Below are 19,052 nucleotides of genomic sequence, written 5' to 3'. Positions count from 1 at the left end.
CTGTTATTGTATCCAAAATTGATTCATCAGTAAAAACCAATGGGGTTTGATAAATGACAGTGGATGGACTCACTTGTTTTTAAGTTCAGTTAATGACATCTTTGCTGGAAAAAGTCACTTTTTCTTCAGTTTTCTGTTTCTGATATAATAACCCTCAACTTTAACCTGAGCTTTTATGAACATCAACATGATCAGCGATTTAAATATAGGAAAATACATGATTTACACTGAAAAAAAAACACTAAATACAGTGGATAATATAAGAAATGATGATAAGTCACTCAGGTAAGGTTAGAGAAAATTAACCTTTGAAGACCCAGTGCTACAAAAGTAGCACTGGGTCTTCATGGGTTAAAGCTTCTGTGTCTGATGCATCACAACCTGAAATCTGACACAAAAAATAGATTATTCAACTATTTTTAGTTTGTCATATTTACATTGTTTAGAAGATATTTCATAAAATTAAGGTCATGTGGACAGATTGTTGTTTTGTTTTGTTTTGTTTTTTAATCTGTGGCAAAAAATACCTGTTTGAAAAATATCTGCATTTATGTGGACAGGGCATCAAATATCTGAGTTGTGGATCAAATCAACTGACATTTTTCTCCATTTTCTGATATCTTATAAACCAAACAACTAATTCATAAATAGATGACAATGACAATAATTAAATGCACAAAACCTTCTAACAGATGTATTTAGGGTTGTTGTGTTTGTATTGAACATCCTGAAAACTGTTCATTTAAAAAGGTAGCTTAGTAATTACTTTAGTTGCATCCCATAAACAAAATAATGTCCCTGTGTGAGTAAAACCATCCAACTGTTTGTTAATGTGCAATTAACAGGTTTTTTTTTTAACTGGTTCTTTTGAAAATGAAAACATGTTTTAATGTTGTAGGAAACGTCTGCATGCACTTGGTTTTAGTTTATTTCTAAGATCAAGTTAATTTGTGTTACTGTCCCTTTTTAAACATTAATTTTTGTAATGTATAGTTGAGAAATAGTTTTGTACTGTGTACAATTATGACAGATTTGTAATTATAGTCAGATTTTAAAGCACAAGAAGCTGTTGTTGTCTCAACGTGCCATGCGATGAATTTTAATTGATGTAAAATCGTGGCCTTTTCTTTGTCTCATTAAAACTATGGTCACTGTTGTGCTTTTAAATTGCTGTAATACAGAGCGGATCTTTATTCTCACTGTTATATATCATTAATTTGGATAAAATATTAGAAATACTCTAAACATCAGCCTGAAAATCAGTTTAGTTAAAAGATGCTAAAGCCAAGCTATAATTTACAGAAAGTGTTGTATTAAAAGATCAGCGATAAATAATGATTATTAACATTGTTGTTCAGTACTGAGAGCTGCAGTTTGGGTTTGTACAGTTTCTAAGAATTCTAAAACACTGATTTTGTATTTCTGACTAGAAATGAATGGAAAATAAACAGAAGTTTAATATTACATGAGTTTTTTCTGTTTTCTGGATATTCAGTTGAACATTAATCCATTTCTATGTCACCGTTGCCTTTTTTCAGTAATAACATCATTTTAACACGTTATTTTAGTTTATTTATTTTTATTTTTGGATTCTGTTCAGAGCATAACAAACATCCAAGTCCATTTCTTGGTTAAAAATCAGCTTTTCTCACTGACAGCTGCAAGATTTTTAACTAAATCCTTTTGTTTTTGTTTTTTTTTAACCAATTTCTTTAACTCATCTCTTAATTTTTTTCTGTATAATATGAGCATGTATATAAGATTTGAATCAGTATCTTCTTTTTCTAAGGACAACAGTGGAGAAATTACATCAGGTCGACTAAATTTCAGCATTTTTAGAATCTAATTTGGTGTTAAAAGTGGTATTTTTTTTTAACTTAATTTTAAAAAAAAAATTTTAATATGTTTCTTATGTAGAATAATCTTAGACTAAAACTCACCATTTTTCTGTTTTTGTCAAACTGTTTTCTTAACATGAAAAATATTAACTTGATGTGGAAAGTTACGGCATCTGGACGCATTTGTTAAATCCTGTTTGATTTTACAACTTGGGTTTAAGTGAATATTTTGCTGTTATTTTGATATCCTGTTAGACACAAGCATTGGAAAAATAAAGATTCCACACAGTCTCATGATTAGAATCTATTTTTTTCAGTGACAGTCAAAGTATATTACTTAATCTGCAGTTATTTATACCATCAAGGTGGTAAAATGTTCACATGACTGTATTTTGTCATACTTTTCAGGATATCTGGAAAATGAAAGGATTTTTATCTTTTACTATCTGTTTTTTTTTTTTTTTTTTACTTAAGCACAACTAAAGTCATTTTTAGAATGCTGTTTGATTTTACAACTCATGTTTATCTGAGTATATTTCTGTTGTCAAACTGTTTTCTGGATATCGCATCAGTTACAGAACTTTTTCTCATCTGGACTAAACCATAGCATCGCTGGTCAAATATTTTCTGTCATTTGTGTTTTTGGATATTCTGTTACATATGAGAATGAAAAATACGATTTCAATCCATTTTTTAGTCGACATCAGTTTTTCTCAGTGATGTCCACAGGAAATGATGTCACCATGACTGTTTTTAACCTTTTGATTCCAGGTTCTTGTTAAAACTCTTGTCTCATGCAGAAGTTGCAGTTTGTCATCCTGATGTCCTCAGGAAAACCCAATTGGGTCAATTCTTACAAAAAGAGTTCAGCTTTAAAAAGTGCTCTGTTTGATGTTGCTGACCTCATGGCAGACGGTTTCTGGGTAATGGAGTCAAACATCTTGGCGCCGCCTCAGCTGCCAGTGCAGACGTTGCATTAGGTCCCGTCCATGTAAGGGAATGTCCCTTCTGTGTCGGCAGAGGGTCACGTTTCCCGTCACCCGAAGGCGTTCCCGTTGCGGCCGGCCTGGCTGCTGATCCGGTTCCTGCTGCGGACGGGTCGGTCCCGGCTGAAGATGGTGTCCTGGTCGCTGTCCAGCTCCGACTCAGACATCATCAGGCTGGAGTTATGCTCTGTGCTGCGGTGTTTGATGCCTGCAAGGACAAGACCAGGTTGAAGAGCAGGATGTAGATACTTTACCGAGTTATTATGTCTGTCAGCATTTTACAGCACTAGAAAAACATCACAAAACCTGCACAATTTACAACTGAAATTATATTAATATAACAGATTTATGTTTTATCTGTCTTACATACGTCATTAGACAAGTTTATTTATATTAGGGGTACCCACACTTTTTGGACTTGCGAGCTATTTTTAAAATGACCAAAATAAAATATCTACTTCCACTACATATAAAAAAAATGTTTATTTATTTTTTTAGTTTTGCATTTCTAAAAAAAAAAAAAAAATCGAGTCGAAAGACTGAAAGAATATACAGTCCTCCAGACTGACATGGCAACCAGAATGAATGAAGCCTTACAGTGTGAGAAGAACACAGTTATAAAGTTCTTTCATAGCTGAGAAATATTTTCACCTTGAATTTAAAACAGTCTACATTTGGTATAAACTCGAACCTCTACTGGCAGTTTGTTCAGGTTTTTGCAGTAAATCGGCCAAATGATGCTTCTCTCCATGTCTAGTCTGGACTCGGCTGGATCTGACCTTAGTCCATGGATCTGAGTCCTCCTGTGTTTATATTCTGGGCCTAGACTGTTCACTGATTTGTAACTAGTAGTCGCACTTTATCTATTCTAAAACTACCTGGAAGACAGTGTAATGTATGTGTCACTGACTTCGACTGATAAGGAAATTTAAAGCCTATGTGGATATTTGAGAGTTTGTGAAACAAGCACTTTAATCAGCCAGTGTAAATGTTTGCGAACTTACTAATGTGTTGTTAATGTTGAATATTTTACTTTTCCAGATTCTCACTAATACAATTACTTTTACATACACTGATAAAGATTAGAGCTGCAGAAACTGAGACTGGAATTTTCAGGAAACATTTCTTTCTCACATTTGTCTAATTTTCTGTCTTTTATATATTAGAGATTAAATGGGAAAACTACACAAACTGTAAAAAGTACATGAGTGAAGTGACTCACTGAATTTGGGTCTGAGCTCCACTCTCTCCTGTTCGTCCATGTTGTCCAGAATGGTGTACTTAGTCTTCTTCCTCACTTTGGTCTGTCTTTTCCTGAGCAAACACACAGTTACACAGTTGAACAGGTGGATGGAAATAGTTTTAACACAGTGCTGTTCTGGGATCAGTGCTTTTAGATCAGTTTACCTCTTGCAGCAGCAGATGAAGGTCCAGCTGACTGACAGGATGAAGACCATGAGGATGAAGCTGGAGAGGATGGTGTACAGGACCCTCCACTCTGACAGGAGGGACAAACCAAACCACCATCAGAAGACAAAACACACATCTGGAGCCAAACCTGTACGTTTATGTTGTGTATATGTCTCTGAAAGGCTGCAGAACATGAAGGTTTTACTTTCTCATGTGTTCATCAGCAGTATCTGGAGATGGAGCAGTGAGGTTTTGGTTTATGTTTATAAAATGTTAAAGGTCTTTTCTACTCCCTGAGGTGTTTAAACTCAAGTAAAACATTTCCTCAGGTTGCTGGTCGGGTCCATTGATGGAGTAAAACATCTACTTTATGAACAGGGTGCTTGACTTTATGTACTTTTATACTTGTGTGCCTACTTTTTTGGTTGAGATTGTACCTCTTATGTGTAAAAGTTCATTTTAACAAGTGTATGAATGAATAAATGAATGCATAATTTGCAGTAAATTATTTTACTGATAGGGGTGTGCATTGGCAAGAATCTGGCGATTCGATACAAATCATAATACTAGGATCATGATACCATATATCACGATATATCATGATACTGTTAAAAAGGCAGTTTTTTAAGGCTAAAGACGTTCATTTTGTCTTCTGTTCATGTAAATATACTATTTTCTTTTGTTCAGACAAGGAATAATTTGACGCTTCTGAGGAAGACTGGAGTCACAGTCGAAACTGTCAAGCAGGTAACATCTAAAAACTATTCCTTGTCTGAACAAAAGAAAATAGTATATTTAAGGCAATTTTTCGTTTGTTTCTTTTTTAAAAATGATTATTTCCTGGAAGAATTGAATTACACCAGAAATATACACAAATACTAAACACATTTTTATTTGATCACAACAGGATCTAATGCTATATCACAATTTTTTTCTAACTCTCCTAGTTTCTAAAGGAACTAACATCTGCCTCTCAGACAGTAAAAAGTGCTTTTAGGATGCTTCAAATAACCATTATTTAATAAAACAGTGTTAAATAATAATAAATAAGGTATAAACAATAAAGAAAGCCAAAAAACAAAAAGGAACCTCTGCCATATCTGCATTTGAATAAATACCTAAAAAATATTGATACAGTAGTTTTTAATATCGATATAGTATTGTAAAATGAAATATCACAATATAGTGCAGAACCAATATTTTCCAACACCCCTATTAATTGACAAATATTTTCAAAACATGAAAAATCACAAAAGTACATGGATATCACACAAACAGCTTTCACTAGAATCATTCCAGTACTGACAGGTTAGTGAAATCATAAAGTTTTTTACATGCTTTCCTTATGTATTTCTTATTTTACAAGATTATGTGCCTTTGAGCATATTCTACAATTCAACTGAGAGAAACTTTTTTCCATATTTTTTAAGACTTTCAAGACCTGCACAAACACTCTGTATGTGCTCTGAAAACAGCCATGCTGAACACATTTTGATTTAAAAGTGCTTTAAATGCCTGGTGAGGCTTTAATAACACTCTCTGCAGTGTTTCAGGTTGGTTTTTATGTCTGGTGATGCACTAATACTCACCACAGTTGCTCTCTCCGTCACCAAAGTAACGACGAATCAGGTTCTCCGTCCAGAAGGGGTCACATGCACACTGCTTTGTGATTGGATCACACTGACCACGGCCCGAACACTGAAGTAGACACACTGAAGGACACGAACGACAACAACACACCAACAGAACAGACTTAAGGCTTCATTCAGAAAAGGGTTTCTCTATTAAATGCTTTTTCTGCTTTTGACCAAATCTCATCTCTGCAGAAAAAGGAGGTAAAACACTGAAACGCAGTGTGATGTGATGTAAAGTCCAGACTGAACTCACAGACGGTGTCGACTCTCAGGACTCTAAACAGCAGGTAGTCGCTCTTCTCTCTGAGCAGCTGGTTCCTCAGCAGAGCCACCAGCCTGGACCCAGAGACCGGCCCCGAGGGCCCCCGTACCGAGAACCGCAACACCGTACTGCACACAAACAACGATTATTCAGTCTGTGTCCACATCTAAGCCCATGTTCCACCCACAGAACCACAGTCAGAGCCGTAGACTGGTGTTAGGCCCAGTTCAGAGCTCCATAAACATTCAGACTTCCGAGTTGGATCTGAACTAAACTTTCAGCTGTGAAACTTCTTCTGGACCTCAGTGTGGACCAAACATCCAGTCTTCCCAGGTCGCGAAAAATAAATAGATTCTAACCCAGAAACTGAGTGAAATCTACTTCCTGCTTGTATCTAACAGGATATTCAAAACAGAAAAATGCTCACTTTATCATATGTAGTCACACCAAACTGGATTTGCAGAAAAGCTATTCAGTCCAAATGACATAACTTTATCCAGAAGATCAAGTCATATTTTTCATCTGTAGAAAACATTTGGCAAAAACAAAAAAAAAAAAGGAAAATGCTGAGTTTTAACACTGTCCAGCCAAAAGAAATGGTCTCAGGTCTGAGAGAACCTTGGTTTAGTTTGATCTAGACTATTACAGGAGACGCTGACAGTTATTTGAATCAGCAACAGACACAGCACATGTAGAAGATGAAAACAGCACACAGGTAGGGCATGAAAAGTGTAGTTCACGCCTACAATTAGTGTGAAACAAACTAAAAATAAACCCTGGTTCATACTTTGAGGTGTGAAAACATCCTAAGACAAGTCAATCTACAGACGAAAATGTTACCATACAAATATCAACAGAAAACAGACGTGCACATTCTCATTTCTGAACCAAAGCTATGTGTTAAATCAGGATTAATCGTTAAACAGTATCAGTGTCTTACACTGTTTAATGATTATTGATTCTGTTGTTTTCCACCTTATTCTGTGACATCCAAATGCCAGAATATGCCATGAAAGTGATTACAGCTACAGTTATAACATGTTCTTCACCCTTTAAACTACAGTATGTGATCGATGCTAATGAAGAGTCAGTTGTTTTGTCGTCTCTACATCCACCTCTGTTTAGAAAGAACATTTTAAACAATAGTATCTGAACTTACACTTACTTTATTTGCTTGTGTCTTTATTTTATTTCTGTGTATTTTACATTTAGGTATTACAAGCTAAAACCTAAAAAAGTAAAAGGTAATTAATTATGGTAAAAACTATTGTCCACTACAAAGGCCATTACATAAATTGAAAAAAAAAAAAATGTAACTGTAAAAATTTTAGTATTTTGTCATTTCCAATCAAGACAATTATTTAATGTAAAAAAGCTAAAATTTGTATCTTTCTGGGTGTCAGGAGGATATAGCAAACTGTCTTGGATTGGTAAATTTGACCTGAGTAACAGCCCCCCCCCCCCCCAAAAAAAAAAAAAATCTAAATTATTGTTTTTTTGACTGTTGAAGTACCTGCAGAAACCAGTCAGGTCAGTTGGTTAAAACATTAAAGCAGTCTGTGAACCAGTAAAACCAGTCTGGGTCCAGTACCTGAGGTGCGAGTGTCCCTGTAGGGCTCGGACCTGGATGTCCCCGTTGAGGACATGCAGCAGAGCGGCCAGCTGTCGGACCACCGTGTTCCTCTGAGACACCGACACCTGAGACACCGACACCTGCATCTCCAGCTCCACCTCCTCGCCCCCGCCCGGTTCTACAGCAACACAACGGGGACACATTTGACTCACATAAACAGCTCTGATTTACACACAGTGGCGCTGGTTCTCTGCGGTCCCAGTCCCACCTGGTTGGACCTCCACAGTGGCCGTGGCGGTGCTGGAGCGTCCCTGGGCATCGGTCACTCTCAGCTGGAACAGGTAGGTGCCTTCCACCAGGTTGGCCAAGTACAGGGAGGCCTGAGTGTCTGAACTGTACAGGACATCCTGCACACACGGGTTTCATCAGAACAGGGGCATTATGGGTAATTAAAACTAGCAGGAAAAAAATTCACAGAAAAGTAAATAAATATTACAATGAACAAAAATTAAACTAAACAGAATAGTTTGGTTTCCTCCAGTGTTAATGTTAAATTGAGACATCTTCAATAATATAGATCAAGGGTGCCAAACATGTGGCTTGCAGGCCGAAACCAGCCCGCCAAAGCATCCCATCCGGTCCATAGACTAAATTTGTGAAATGCAAAAAATTACACTGAAAATATGAACACTGAGGGGAACAAAATCATTTTAGTTCAGGATTCACATACAGATCAATCTGATTTCAAGTAGATCAGACTAGTAAAATAACACCATAATAACCTATAAATAATAAAAACTTCAATTTGTTTTAGTGTAAAAAGGTCAAATTACATGAAAGTGTTTACATGTACAAACTATCCTTTCATAATTAATGTGAACAAACCTCTAATCTGAACAAATATGTACAATCTGAAATGTCTTAAGAGAAATAAGAGCAATTTTAACAATATTATGTCTGTTACTAAATGTTTGGTCTTTGTGGATAGACTGTGATTTGTAAGTTGTAATGCATATGTGTAAATGATAAATAGTATGTATAGTATAGTTTGTAGATATAAACATTTTCATAATGTAATTTTATTTTTTCACTCTAAAACATAAAAAAAGTTTAGATTTGAGACTATTTATGTTCAAAAATTAATTTTAAGGTCTAGATATGACCATGCCATGGTAATAAAGGCATTTTAATGTTTAAAGAGAGTGCCTTGGAGTTTTCTTCCAGTTTATCTATTATTTAAGTTATTATGTTATTATTTTACTGGTCTGGCCAACTTTAGATCATATTGAGCAGAATGTGGTGCCTGAACTAAAATGAGTTTGGCACCCCTGATATAGACCTTTAATATTCAGAGGTTTTGTCATCTAAATGAGTCAAACTAGGAGAAAGAGTAAAGAAAACTCAACAAAAACTGTTAAATCTATTAATTTTTTTTTTTTTTAAATACTGCACGTAACTCAAATCACAATGACAGACTCAATAAAAACTAAAAGACACTAATGAACTAAACACAGAATAGATCAGCATAATGAAGGAGAACTGAAACAATAAATGAATAAATCTACTGAAAATCTGCTTTGAGGACTAACCCCAGCTGCAGGACTCTGGCCGTCTCGGACCCACAGGAAGTGCAGCTCAGTCTGGTTGCCGTCGGTTACGGAGCCTCGGAGGACCAGAGAGTTGTTGGGCAGAATGAGGGTATGGCTGCCGCTGGCGTGAGCGACCGGTGGGAAACTTCTGGCTGGAGGAGGAGGAATGACTGTGAAATGAAGAATCCAAGAGCGTGAGATGGAAAACAAGTTCAGATACGCAGATATAGATGATATTTATTACTCTGTACAGGCTTTAATATGGAGATACTGTATGTTATTTCTATTCAATGTTGGTGAAAAAATCTTCAGAACAATGTACTTTCATTCAGTCTACAGTTGAAACATTTTCCAGTTTTCCTCCAACCAAAATGTTTGGTGGCCCAAGAGAAGATGTAGGAGAAACATGCATGAACATCACTATTAATGATGGAGAAAACATGACCTTCAGGCCTGTTGACTAAGTTTTTTGCAGAAGTGGAAAATCTTGTATCCCAGGTCACACAACTTATCACCTTCAAAGTCAGCTCATTTTCTAACTGTAGAACCTCTTCCACCTCTAAGGATGTGGTGTTTTGTTTTGTTTTTTTGCCATAATGCTGTGTTTGTTAAAAGTCAGTGAAGAATAAACAAACCAGAGCTGAACTGAATTTAAATGAACTATCTGACCTTCTTGAACCCTGACGGTGAGTGAGGCGTTGTCTGATGCCCCCTGCTGGTCGCTCACTGTCAGTCTAAAGACGTAACGCCCCAGCCGAAGGCCTGTTGCCGTGGCAACTGCTTCATCAGCATTGATCAGCATTAATCCTGGAGGACCACTGGGGGGGGGGGGGGGGCAGGACAGAAAAACCACATATAAAATATCATTATACTTGGAATTAGTCCAGAAATGTAAAAATCAGACAATCAGTATTTAAAAAACAAATCTTTATTTAAAGGACTATAAGATACAGGTTTATAGTAAAGAAAAGCCTTAAACTTTTAATTATTGTTTAAGAAGCAGGAATTTCACTGTTATTTAGTTTATGACAACATCTTTACATTAATTTTATTAGATGCATCAGTGAAACTAAACACTTCCTGTTGGAACTTTCCAAATTAACCCTTTCATGCATTCACTACAGTGGACAGCTATTCTACAGCTGTTCTCTAATATATTCATGGGTTTTGTTGTTTTAGTTGCACATCAGCCAACACAGTGGACGCTTATGCATCACCCCATACACTGACATTCATACTATTACTGTAACTTTTCTGTTCTTGATAAACCTGATCTGCAGTAACATGTTTTAGTGTAAATCAATTGCTAGTTGTTATTAGACTGTAATTAACAGTTTTCTTACTCAAAATGATGTTTGTTTGTTTGTTTTTGCATATTATCTCCATGAAGTGAGCAATAACTAGTATTTGGGTATGTTAAAATGTGACAAAACATCAGATTAGCTGCATGAAAAATGTTTTTATTTCATAGTTTTCACACACTATATCACTTTCTGATGATGGGTTTTAAATATATCTTCTTTGCCTCAAAAATTAAACACATGGTGTCCAGCTGAGTGAACATTTTTGTAACTCCATGAAAAATAGGTTCATAAAAACATTTCAATCCCATTGTTTGCTTTTTTTTTTTTACACCTAAAGACGAATAAAAACACTCTGGAAAAGAATCTCAACTAAGGTTCTCATAATTCATGCATGAAACGGTTAAGTTTTCCTGCTAGTGTGAGGCTTTTATTTTGAAACTTATACAGTGACAGGAAGCAACAAAGCATAAATCTATGAAAAATAATTACATCAGTGTGTAAATTTTGTGACTGGTCAGTTGTTTCTTGTACCTGACGATGTCCCAGTGATATCTGATGATGCCGTGGTCATCGGTGCTGCCTCTGCCATCGAGCAACACACTGCTGACTGGTAGAAACAGCTTCCTGTCCGAACCCACGACTGCCACCGGACCATGGTTTGATTCCCTGACCTCTGACACTAAATAAAGACCAGAAGCAGTTAAAAGAAGAGTTCCTAAGTTTTACCTGGTTTATGTTTTGATGCATGTTTCTGTTACCGGTCTGTGCAGGGGTTGTGGTCAGGGGTTTGGTGCTGGGAGCAGAGGTAGTGGTGGGGTCAGAGGTCATGACCTGTGTTGTTTGTTCTGTGGAGGTGAGTGGAATCTTCACTGCGTCTGTAGAGAATTAAAAGTCAGTATTAATATCAGAGGATTCCTGCAGGCCACCATTCTTTAGGGCTGAGAATAGAGCTGCCTGTTTGACCCAAAATTTTAAGCTGAAAAGATAAACAAAGCAAAACAGTTTCCAGAATATAAATACAATTAAGATTAAAACACAATGCATGTGAAATATCATGTGAACGTTGATGTAACATAGTGTCTGTTCCATTAACCAGTAAAGACGCAAAGTGAGCACAGGTTCATCATCACAATATCATCATCATCATCTTATTGTCAGCTCATGATCATCAAACCAGTGTCAAACTGTTTGTCAGGAAAAAAAAAACATATGCAATAAAGAGAAACTCTGAAAGTGAAGAAGAAACTGGGTCCACCATTTACATATATGACGTTAATTTAAAAGATCATGTTATGAGCCGAGAAAGTCACAGTTTGAGGCAAAGATGGAAAAGAAACATCTAGATCAGTGATGTGCATTTCTCCTTCAATGTGGTACACGTCGTCAGCATTAAAATAGTCGCTGCTTTAGCACATTTTACCTCAGTCTCAGACAGTGAAGTGAAAAGTGTTAAAGGAGGGGAAAACACTAAAGCCTGGTCATGTTGAAGCTGAAGACAGTTACAGTCATGTCACCTCCATGATTTCCTGGTGTGTACTCTTTCTATTTGTGTATTTTCACAATATGATACTTCATCAGTTCTAAAACAAACTGCAACTTTCTTAACTTGTAAAATTATCTTTTAAATTGACAAAGATCATGTGGGTAAATTTTGGAGTATATAAAGGAACAAAATTTAACTCTTCTCTCACCGCTGACTGTCATACATGTTTTCTGGAAGGGGCGGGGCTTTGGTTCTGTATTATTAGAGCAATAACTTCCAGACAGACTGGATTACCTGTTAGAGGGTCCAAATAAATAAATGAGAACAAATACTGATATTTATGTACAGAAAAGTTCAATATATATCTGTGGAACCCAGGGCTTTTTTTTTTTTTTTTAATTTTATTTACAGAACTTTTCAACATTTACAGAACCTTTCATTTAAAATGCATAACATCCATAACTTCAAGCAATGTACTCATGATACAGAGATTGACACTGGACATGACAAACAAACAGAACCCAAGGACAAAAAAAAAGGCAATACAAACAAGACACGCATAAAGACAGTCAAGACAGTGCATTCTAGTACCGTTAAAGGAGGAAAGAAAATAAATAAACAAAAAAAACAAAAAAACAAAAACAGGTCAATAACATTATAAACACCTAACATGTTTTTAAAGTTCCAAGCCACGCAACATATTCACGCAGTGTAAGAGACGCTCCCATATTTTGTAAAATTTATTGATAGAGTTATTTAGGGTGCACCTAATTTTTTCTAACCTCATATTAAGCATGATGTCTCTGATCCACTGATCGTGTGTTGGAGGTGATGAGTCCTTCTGTTTGAAGAGAACGGTACGCCTAGCTAGTAAAGATGCAAAGGCCACAACTTTTTGTAGGTTAGCTGAAGGAACTGAGTCATCTGTGCATGAAATAAGACCAAAAATAGCAGTAAGGGGAGATGGCTAAATACGGCACCCATATGCCTTGGAAATGAAATCAAAAAAAGAGTTCCAGAAGGGGGAACCCAGGGCTTTTTGAAGCAGCATCTAGTGGACGTCAGCGGTACTACATTTAAACATACTAAAGCACTGTCTTCAGAGAATAAAATATTGTAGCGTCCGTGTTAGGTCTGACTTCTTGTTGTATCGGTCATGCAGTCAGCTGATTTCTGATGTGTGTATGTGTATGTGTATGTGTATGTGTGTGTGTGTGTGTGTGTGTGTGTGTGTGTGCGCGTGTGTGTGTGTGTGTTCAATACCAGCTGTGGGTTCAGAACGAACTGAAGCTTCAGGTTTAATTGTGGGTGAAGTCGTCTGCACGACAGTGTTTCCAAAAGACACTGACAGCGGTGGAACTACAGGTGAAAGACAAATCAAAGAAGGAGATGTTCTGTTAGTGTCATTACAGTCACTGAGAGAGATGTTTTTAATTCAACAAATAAACATAAGAATATCCACAAGTACAGTACTAAATGTATAGACATAATTTATAACTTTATGCTTATTGAGGATAAATTTACTTTTCCGACATAATCATGCTGATTCAGGATCCATCTTCACAGGATATGAGTGTGACTGACTATTAGTGCAGCTTTAGCTTTTATTTAGGTCGATGTCCTTTCCAACCTTGGCAATGAATTCACATTTTTATCACATTGTCCATGTTTATTTCCTGCATTAAATATCCCAGTAAAAGCACACCAGGGAAAGTAACCAAGATGCACTTTTTACATTCCATTTTCAGGATATTGTAGTTTTACCACAGATGACCTACATAAGCTCCATTTTCCACTGAGATCCAGGAAAAGCAGTTAAGACAAGTATATAGGAGGCATTCTTTGGGCTTTTCGGATGCACCACAAGTGTCTAATGTGTAGCTATCAGCTCAGGTTTACCTGTCTGAGAGGATGTGCTGCTGCTGACGGGCCAACCAGGTGCAGCAGTGACAGGAAGTGACGTCCTTATATGGTGCGGTTGGGTGGAGTCAGCTGTTGGTTTCTGTGACGATGGTGAGAGTGATGTAGCTCCGGTGCTCCTCTGTGTTTTCATCTGTAAAAAAAAAAAATACAGCTTTACTGCTTGTGTTTTTTTTGGATAAAGATGTTGAATAAATTGTCTGAAAACCATCAGAAACACAAACACACACTGAGCATCGTCACTACACTGGGTGACAGGTTTCCTAAACATCTTAAACATACAGTGGTGCAAAAACGCTTTCAGACGCCTCATACTTTTGTGATATATTGCATTAAGAATCACTCTTAAGTCAATGAACTTCATCCTCCAAACCCACATGCTCTCGTCTGCACATGCTCTGTTCCATCAACGTCAAAACTGAATGTTTGAGCAAAACAATGAAACACATCCAGGAGAAGTTGAAATTGTCAAGAATTTAGTTTTGTTATTTTTTCTTGTTAACAATAAACAAAAAAAAAAAAAACTCCATTTATTTTTGTCTGTCTGATGCAGCCACATCTTATAAACACAAAAAAAGATCTTTCTGCCAGTACTTCATGATAATGTTTCAGATAAATTCACATTTTAAGGGTGTCTGAAAACTTTTTCCCACCACTGCATGACTCACTGTTTTCTCTTCAGCAGGAGGATCTTCAGTCGGCCTCCTGGTCCTGGTCTCTTCCAGACTGGTGTTCTGGGTCAGGCTCATCTCACTCGTCCATCCTTCTGGACCTTCCTCAGCATCTGATTGGTTCAGCTGGTCTCGTTCCTGATCTGTCAGCCTCTCCGGCCCCTCCCCCTCCTGGTTTTCCTCTGAATATTCCACATCCAGCATCCTGGGGTCAGAGAAGTCCTGCTGGGGTCCATCGAACAGAGCCAGGTCTTTCAGGGCCTGCAGGTCTCCAGGGGCCTCAGAGGACCTAGAGAGGGGGTTCCAGCGGCCACCGTATGGTTCACCTCTGACCAGAGACTGCAGGACCAGGGTCTGAGGGGTTGGCCGGCGCAGGAAGACCAGGATAGAGTCAGCCCCTCGTCGATCTCGGGGATGACAGTCCGCCTTCTGCTGGCAGCTCAGAACATAACAGCGGCCCTTGAACAGCCAGGCCAGGTCATAGCCCCGCAGGTCGCAGCACGCCGCCACGCACTGGGGCAGCGACGACACCCCAGGAACACGAAGGATCCCACTGCTGTCCACGGACGGAGACACCACGGCCTCAGAGAAGGTCGCCCCCTGCCAGCACTGAGACGACACTACAGCTGCAACAACAACAGGGTTAAAGTCCAGTAGATGTTTTTACAGCAGAGGTTTGACTCATAAAGACACATAGGTGTAACAGTAGCATGACAACAGCTGCATCCCACAGACGGATTGGTTCTAGGCCCTGTAGCAATGCATGCTGGTTCACTGGAATACCTCCAGGGAAAACTAAATGAAATAACACAACCATGTTTATGTCCTGAGTAACACCTGCGCTCTCCACAATGAAAACCAACAGTATAGGAGCTAAAAGGCAAAACTCTGGTGCTTTTGACACTTTGACACTTTGACACTTAAAAAAATATCTGTCCGTTTTAATCAATAGAACTTATTTGACTGTAAGGAATAAAGAAACAGAGAGAAAAGGATGAGATATTAGATTAAATTTAGAGATGAAAGTGTGGAGCTTTTTGAGGACTGGTTTCTGTCAATAATAGTGTAAAAGTAGCTGTTACAGTGTGAACCTGCTGCAATAAAATGATTTATTAACTCTGTGTTGTCAGTCTAACTTCATTACTGGAAATTTCTAAGTAATTTAATCAGTTTACAAGATATAAAAAATAATAGAAATGCTAAATTTAATTCTACTAGTAATGAAATACAAGGCGATATTTTTTTTAAACCAAATTCTATTTTCAAATCTAATTTCAGCTCAACACACCTCAGCTTTTCCAGCTTCAATAATAAAATAATTTTTTAAATTACATATAAAAATTAATCCGATGTAACTCCAATGACAAATTGACCTTTGGTGAAAAATGTTTTTTTGTAAATCACATCTGTCACCAGATCTTTTTCAGTTTCTACAACTTGAAACTAAAATGAAAGAAAAACTCAACTAAAACCAATATATTCATCAAATTCGTCAATAAAACTTGAATTAGATCTACATATGCACAAGTAAAATGAATCAAAAGCAAACTGAAAGACTCAATAAAAACTGTTAAAAATGGTCTTAACTCAAAAACTACAAGTATTTGTCTACTTGTTAATGATCTTGTCAAGTCTTTAACTTTCCTGTGGTTTTGAAAATGGATCTGATGAAATGCAACAAAATGTCAGTGATATCATTATCATCATCATCTGTACCTTCCACACACTGAAGCAGCAGCAGAAACGTCTTCCTCCACATGGTCGCTCAGTCTGGAACAAACACATCAACAAAGTTTAAAGAAAAAAAGACACATGACTTTGCTCTTTTGTCGTTTTTAGAGGAAATTAAATCACATTCATATCATAAAATCACATTGTATCAGGTTTATTACACACAGTACAGGTTAAAAACCCTGTAAATGTGTGTTTGTATGGTGTTGTCCAGGCCTCCAGTTTGTATCAGGATAGTTTCAGCACCACGACGCCGGACAGCGACACCGGGAGCCCCGCCCAGCAGCAGGAACCCCCCGCCATGTGTCTGGAAACAAACGCACCTGCAACATCTGCGTGGATTAATGTTAGATCAGCCTGACACGGAACAGATACACGAAGTTTAGTGAAAAACACAGAAAAACCACTAGTAAGGCTCGGATACTGCGCAGATTTATGTCCTAAGGGAATTAAAACGAACTCCGTTAGAAAATCCATAACTTTAATGTTTTCTTTACTTAAAGGTAATAATTCTAGACAGTAAAGGACATTTTTCAATAAATATCAGAAATTTTATCATTGTCTCTTTAGTTCGGCTACATTTTTTATCTAAAAAATACACTCACAACCTGTAGTTTAATGATTTTTCTGGATTCGTCAATGAAACGCAATGGGAAGCCCTGTCATAAATATTACCGGAAATAAAATACAATTTAAAGCTATGGTTTAAATAAAATCACATCTAAAATATGTTTGATATATGTACATCAATACTGCTCTAAAAGTATCCATCTGATTTCCCATTATCCCCTACATTTTACACCCAAACAAAACGTTAAATTAATATATTTCTAAACGGAGTTCGCCACGAATGACGCAAGACGCAAAACTGAGCGACAAAAGCGGATGAACGTCAAAAAAAAAAAAAAAACACCCGACATTATCTTTGACTTCTGTTCAGTTCTGGAACAAAAGGTGACACTGAATTTACAGCTAAAACAAATGTAATCTTTACCGATGTGTCTGTTTACATATGTGGATTAAACGCTCACCTGACCCGGGTCGGCTCCTCCCGGTCCTCCAGGTCCAGCTGTCCGGTTTACTGGTCCTCCAGTTAACCCGGGTCAGCACGGTTTACATTGTCTCCACATGCGGTTTTAATGTTTCCAATTTATTCGATGAAAACATGATGGATGTGAAGGTAAGGGAATGTAAATGCACAACCGGTCTGCACTTTCACAATAAAACACTCACAAAAAGCCACATCGCAAATAATAATAATAATAATAATAATAATAATAATAATAATATGACGTATTAAATTAAATGCAAACACTGTACAATACTTAACCTGCAAAAAGCATTAGAAGCGAAATAATGTGGAACAGGAGGACTCTATCACAGAATACATGACCTTTATTTTGAAGACCGGCATTAAAACGGTCTAAATCAGGTTTGTCAAATGTTCGGTCCGCGGGCCAAAACCGGCCCACCAAAGGTTCCAATCCGGTCCGCAGGATGAATTTGCAAAGTGGAAAAATGATACTGAAGATATTAAGAGTCAGGGCTGTCAAACCATTTTAGTTCATGGGCCAAATATGACCCAATGTGATCTCTAGAAAAATAAAAGCAAAATAACCTATTAACGACGACAACTCCAAATTGTCTTCTTGGTTTAATGTGAAAAAATTAATGTTTACAGCATGAAAATATTTACATTTATAAACTATCCATTCAAGATAAAATATGAATAACCTGAACAAATATGAACAACCAGAAATGTTTTATGACAAATAGGTGCTAACAATATTATACCCATTATTGAATATTTTGTGCATTTGTGCACTGTGATCTGTAAGTTGTGTTTATAATAATACTGTTGAAATTGTACTTATTTTCCATAGGAAATTTTAGGTTGTACACGCTTGTTCAGGTTATTTACATTTCCATTCTGTCATTTTATTTTTTTCACACGATAACAAAGATAAACATTTGGATTATTATTTGTAGGTTATTAGGTCCATTATTTCACTGGTCTGACCCATGTGAGATCACATTGGGCTGTATAAGGCCCCTGAACTAAAATTATTCTGACACCCTTGGTCTAAATTGTGATGATACTGATATTTACACTGATCACATTGTGACCACTGACAGCAATATGGTAAAGTAAATAAATAAATGCTGAAAAATATGAAAGATAGCTCCAGTCTTGATGATTTACTGACCCCTGAGACAAACATTCAATCATATCAAACATCAAATTCATTGGTTGGAACATTGGAAAAGTTGTAACACCAGTTCCACCAATCTGGGGTCACATTATAGTTACATAATCATCTCAGGGTTGGATATTGTGAATATAAACAGATTCTACAGAGCAGAATCTGACTTTTACACATATCACAGTCACATTGTATTTCAAAAAATAGTTTCTTCTGTCTGTCCTTTCAGTTTCATCATCCTTTATTTATAATCATTATTTCTATAAAACTCTACTACATGACTAAACACAACCCAAAACTATGCAACATTAGAAGCAGTCAGAGAGTGCAGACCTCTGCCAAGGCAGATCAGTGGGCCCCCGTGGCCTCCCCATCCCCCCTACCTCCAATCACCACCAAAATTTAATCATTTGTTCCTTGTGCCAGTATCAACATTTCCTGAAATTT

The 19,052-nt window shown here is 37.0% G+C and overlaps 1 protein-coding gene across 6 annotated transcripts; it reads right to left on the bottom strand.

Moving 5' to 3' along the window:
• Positions 1-502: 502 nt before the first annotated feature.
• Positions 503-17,585, bottom strand: kiaa0319 (KIAA0319 ortholog). 6 transcript variants are annotated; one of them, XM_030157832.1, is made up of 17 exons: positions 17,433-17,585; positions 16,529-16,758; positions 16,387-16,440; positions 14,668-15,296; positions 13,979-14,132; positions 13,343-13,438; positions 11,355-11,471; positions 11,128-11,275; positions 9,962-10,110; positions 9,293-9,462; positions 7,972-8,110; positions 7,722-7,881; positions 6,122-6,258; positions 5,824-5,946; positions 4,232-4,322; positions 4,047-4,138; positions 503-3,032 (listed from the first exon to the last, which is right to left on the bottom strand). In XM_030157832.1, the coding sequence occupies exons 3-17, from the start codon at positions 16,427-16,429 to the stop codon at positions 2,875-2,877; spliced, it is 2,406 nt and encodes an 801-aa protein (XP_030013692.1). In that variant the 5' UTR covers positions 16,430-16,440; positions 16,529-16,758; positions 17,433-17,585; the 3' UTR covers positions 503-2,874. The 6 variants fall into 6 exon arrangements, with proteins under 6 accessions (XP_030013692.1, XP_030013690.1, XP_030013689.1 ...); XM_030157830.1 differs by having other exon boundaries at positions 16,387-16,733; XM_030157829.1 differs by lacking the exon at positions 16,529-16,758.
• Between the last annotated feature and the right edge of the window lie 1,467 nt (positions 17,586-19,052).

Source organism: Sphaeramia orbicularis, chromosome 16, assembly GCF_902148855.1.
Source record: "Sphaeramia orbicularis chromosome 16, fSphaOr1.1, whole genome shotgun sequence".
NCBI classification, from domain to species: domain Eukaryota; kingdom Metazoa; phylum Chordata; class Actinopteri; order Kurtiformes; family Apogonidae; genus Sphaeramia; species Sphaeramia orbicularis.
This window is presented reverse-complemented; position numbering and strand designations above follow the sequence as displayed.